We start from the raw sequence: 5,067 nt of genomic DNA, 5'->3' as shown, positions 1-5,067 counted from the left end.
CAACAAAGATGCACATATCTTGTTCAGAAGATACATACAAGAAGACTAAAAGATAATCCTTACATGTGAAGTAATCACTTGTCAATGTGTCAAAAAATATGTACTTAGATAAAAAGAAAAATCTGCTTGTTAAGAAGCATCATATTGATGTTTCCTTAAGAGACCAGATAAAGGTCAGAAGCTTGAGATGATAGTGAGTGTGGTCATTATGGAAATCCTCTTGGAGACCAAGTGAAGGTCAGAAGTCCAGAGAGGTCAATGAATGGTATATCTGTGGATCAGATCACTAAACAATTCATTGCAGGGTTAGTCACGAGCAGTTGGCTTGTGCAAGAGTTACTAGGTTGATGAACGTTATATCTTGATAAGATCACTGAACGGTTCATCATCTAGGGGTTAGTCACTCGCGGGTAGCTTGTGCAGGTTGTTAGTCACAGCAGTTGGCTGTGCAGGAAGTTAGTCACAATAGTTGGTTGTGTAGTTGTAATCAAGTTTGGTTATAGTGGATTAAGTCCTCGATTGAGAGTGGCAAAATCACCTTGTGGAGGGTGGACTAGAGGTAGCCTTATTGAGAAGGTGAACCAGGATAAAAATGAATGTGTCTTTTATCTTCTGCATTGTCCATTTAACTTGGAACATTCGCGCAGAATATCTTCAGAACTGTATAGAGCAAAGTTAGAAGTTCTGATGGAGTTAAGAAGTTAAATTGAACATGTATCTCATTGGTTATGTAGTGTTATTCCTAACATTCTTCCGCAACAACGATCTAAGCATATCCAACGGAATGAGGTATAAAAGAAGAAAAATATTTATAGAAAGGGAAATTAAAAATATGAAAGAACACAATTCAAACCCCCATTTCTTGTGTTTTTCTCCACCTTCAGTGGAGCGCAAAAACAGAGTTTTAGAGGAGTTGGCAGGAACTATGATCGATGAAGGTGGTCTACAAAAATATTTTTGCACCGATGCGATAAGCACGGTATGTTATGTTTTAAATCGGATACTTATACATCCTATTTTAAACAAAACTCCTTATGAACTTCTTAAAGATAGAAAACCAAATTTATCACATCTTCACATCTTCGGATGTAAGTGTTTCTTGTTGAACAACGGTAAGGACAACCTTTGAAAATTTTACGTGAAAGTGAATGAAGGTATCTTCCTTGGATACTCTCAATCAAGCAAAGCTTATAGAGTATATAATAAGAGATTACTTACTGTTGAAGAGTCTGTGCATTTCACTCTTGATGAATCTTATCCGAGAAATATCAGAAAAAGGTATTTATTTTTATGATGCAGGTGTATCTTTAGAAGGCATGCTCAAAGACACCAAAGAAGAAACTAATCAACCTAAAGCGGTGAAATCCAAGGACAAAGAAAATGATGATGCTGAAAAGGACGATAATGAGAATTCAACTAAATTGGATGATCTACCCTTGGCCTGGAGGTCTTTGAAGGACCATGCAATTGAAAATCTTGGAGGCATTACGCTCTAAGATAAGTAATTTATGTTATCACTTTGCATTTGTGTCAAAAATTGAACTTAAAAACGCAAAAGAGACCCTATGTGATGAGCATTGGCTTATGGCCATGCAATATGAGTTAAATCAATTTAAAAGAAATGATGTGTGGGACCTTGTCCCACCACCGCGAGATCATTAAGCTATTGGGCACTAAGTGAGATTTTAAAACTAAATTGGACCAAAACAGAGTGATAACAAGGAACAAAGTCCGGCTAGTGGCTCAAGGATATAACCAAGAGGGGGACATAAACTAAGAGAAAATTTATGCTCCGATTTCCTGACTCGAGGCTATATGCCTTTCACAAGCATTCACACGTTCCAAAACATTCAAATTATTTCAAATGGAGGTGAAAAGCTCTTTTCTTAATGGATACATAAATGAAGAAGTGTATATTTCACAACCTTCCGATTTTGAAAATCATGAGTATCTTAATCATGTCTTTAAACTAAAACGAATTTTGTATGATCTCAAATAAGCCCCTAGGGCTTGGTATGAGCGAATTAGTAAGTTCTTACGTGACCAAGGATATTCTAGAGGGAAGGTTGATACAACGCTTTTCATTAAACGTCAAAGAAAACATATTCTCCTCGTTCAAATTTATGTTTATATATCATATCATATTTGGCTCTACTAACATGCATTTAGTCAAAGAGCTTTCAAAGATAATGTAGGAAGAATTTGAAATGAGTCTAATGGAGGAGTTAAACTATTTTCTCGGACTTCAAATCAAACAACTCAAAAAGAGACGTCTGCGTGTCAAACAAGGTAGTGCTAATAGTTGCTTAAACGATTTTATATTTTGATATAAAATTCATTAAACAATAAATTTGAATAGTAGATGCAAAGTCCATTAAACAATTTTATTGATTAATATTTTGATATTTTTTAATATATAAAGCATACAAAGTAATAATTTTTTGTTTAAAATATAATCAATAATTAAATTTACTAATAGATTAAAAATTATTATTTTTTTCAATATATAAACATCCTTAAATATCATTTTTTTCTCTAAAAGTAATTAAAATTAATAATGGATTAACAAATTGATTTTTTTTTTTAGAAAGCAAGGAAATATATATTAACGGGAGAACTAAGGGGGTTCTCCAACCCGTTTACACCGGAAACCAACCAAAACAAAAAGAAAATTACAAATCAATTAACCTTACGAGAGGAAAAACACCGGTTCCTTACAAAACTCGTAAAAGGAATAATTGGGATGAGTAATATTCCCACAAAAAGACCACTTCCACACCAAAAGCTTGATGTTCCACACGGTATTGTCGACGTTCCAAGGATCATTCCAAAAACAAACTCCATTTCTAACCAACCAAATACCCCAAATAATAGCTAACCAAACTACACCCAATTTCCTATCTTTCCCATATTCACATTAAAAAAAGGAGTGTCATTCCATAAAAAAAAAGCAAAGCACTCAACAAATTGATTTGATTTCAATATAAATAAATCATAAGAAATAATTTATTTTTAACACAATTAACAATTTATGATTTGGTTAAAAATAATAAAAAATAATCTATTATTTTGTATGGTTTATATATGGAAACAATAAATTTCAAATCGATAAGTATTATTATTGTCATTTAGAGGGAAAAAATAGATCTTTGAATATTCTTTATTAATTTCGAAAAAAAAAAATCTTTGAGTATGATTTATATATATAGTAAAAATATTTTAAAATAATAAGTTCATATACACTTTGAGAGCTTGAGTCAATTAATATAGTTTATAACAAGATTAAAAGTCATCTCGATTATATTGTAACTAAATATTTATAAAAAATTGTTAATGGTAGAAGTGGAATAAAAAGATTTTACTCAATTTTCCGTGATTTATGCCTGAGAGGTTAGATTCAAATTTAAAATATGTATAATTTCCGCAAACTCAAGAATTCTCATAGACTAATGCTTCAGAAACCCTAGTGCAGTGAATTCTAATTCCAATGGCTTCGGAAGCTACTCCAAGGAGAAGAAGGAATCGAGTTCAACCTTCAACACCGGAGGTAATCGACCTCGACTCTTTCCGCTCATACAACAAGCGAACCATCTCTGCTGCAACCATCTCTTCCGTCATCAACCTTTCTGACGAAGAAGACGACGACATTAAGGTCCTCGATTTCATTCCTAAGAACACTTTTTTAAGGAAACGCAAAAGAATTTTCGAAAAAGGAGAGTCTTCAAATTCAAGTAACATTCCGTTCGTCTGCGAAATCTGCACGGACACTAAAACAATGAAGGAAGCTTTCTACATCAGCGGCTGCTCTCACGCGTATTGCTCTGACTGCGTCGCAAATTACATCGGTTCCAAGCTTGAAGATAACATCGTCAACATCTCATGTCCAGTTCCCGAATGCAAAGGTTCATTGGAAGCGCAGATTTGCCGGACTATTCTTCCGGCTGAGGTTTTTGAAAAGTGGAGTAAAGGTTTGTGCGAGGCTTTGATCAATGCTTCGCAGAAATTCTACTGTCCCTTTGCAAACTGCTCTGCTCTTTTGATCAATGACGAAACCGAGGCGGTTACAAATTCAGAATGCCCTAATTGTAATAGGATGTTCTGTGCACAATGTAAGGTTCCGTGGCATGATGGAATCAAATGCAGCGAGTTCCAGAAGCTGAAAGCGGGCGAGAGGGAGAAAGAAGATATTATGTTGGTGCGCCTCGCACAGAATAAGCACTGGAGGCGATGCCCTAATTGCAAAATTTATGTTGCCAGAACAATGGGCTGCAACATCATGAGATGCAGGTTTCTTTCTTATTTGATCTGATCTCTTGCTTTATGATTTCGTCTTTCAATCATCAATTTAAACAACTAGCTATCAATCAACCATTGTATAGCTATATATGTTCATGTTTATTTCATCTAGAAAGAAATTTCAAAATTTTTAACTTTTTTTGTAGGTGTCAGTGTAGTTTTTGTTACAAGTGTGGAGGAACCTACACTCGCACTGCTCCTGGCAGGTGCACTTGTAATGGAACTCCCCAACAACCTACACCGGTTTTTCACGGAACAACTGTCTCTAATAGTTATCTCAACTATTCGGGTCAACAACAACAAACTCCTTATGGTGTTTACACAGGAAAATATGGGACTGGTGGAACTTATTCTTATGGGGGCTCCTTCTATCCGGGTCGACGACGATAGGAACAGACTCTCTCTAGAGTCTTTCCGGTATAGTTTTGACTGGTGGAAGAAACAACATTCTATACCCGTTGTGTCTCAGTGTCTGTGCTTTGTTAAATCTAACCAATTGGAAAACAAAAAAGTTTTTTTTACCTATATTTATTTTGATAGATTTTGTGATTTTGAAATTAGTTGAATATTTGATTTTGAAATTAGTTGAATATTTGATTCTGAAATAGTATGCTACTCTATAAATTTCAGTGTTATAGCGCGTTAGTATTTATATTGACCTTGTCTTCTGCTTAAGTAAATTTTGTAATGCAAGTTTTGAGTTTTCTTTAATGTCTATTGTTTTGCCAATATTTGATGAAGGAACCTTGACTTGGCAAGTGTCGTGATTTG

The 5,067-nt window shown here is 34.5% G+C and overlaps 1 protein-coding gene across 1 annotated transcript; it reads left to right on the top strand.

Moving 5' to 3' along the window:
• The first annotated feature begins 3,487 nt into the window (after positions 1 to 3,487).
• LOC131597475 (E3 ubiquitin-protein ligase RSL1-like) lies at positions 3,488 to 4,686 on the top strand. Its single transcript, XM_058870172.1, has 2 exons — positions 3,488 to 4,287; positions 4,443 to 4,686. The coding sequence occupies exons 1-2, from the start codon at positions 3,488 to 3,490 to the stop codon at positions 4,684 to 4,686; spliced, it is 1,044 nt and encodes a 347-aa protein (XP_058726155.1).
• The last annotated feature ends 381 nt before the right edge of the window (positions 4,687 to 5,067 follow it).

This window comes from Vicia villosa, linkage group LG4, assembly GCF_029867415.1.
Source record: "Vicia villosa cultivar HV-30 ecotype Madison, WI linkage group LG4, Vvil1.0, whole genome shotgun sequence".
Classification (NCBI taxonomy): Eukaryota; Viridiplantae; Streptophyta; class Magnoliopsida; order Fabales; family Fabaceae; genus Vicia; species Vicia villosa.
Note: the sequence above shows the minus strand (reverse complement) of the source record. Positions and strands in the feature narration are given on the sequence as shown.

Coding starts and splice junctions, on each gene's coding strand:
- LOC131597475 (XM_058870172.1), top strand. CDS start 3,488: ATGGCTTCGGAAGCTACTCCAAGGAGAAGAAGGAATCGAGTTCAACCT. Junction 4,288..4,442: donor TGCAACATCATGAGATGCAG/GTTTCTTTCTTA, acceptor CTTTTTTTGTAG/GTGTCAGTGTAGTTTTTGTT.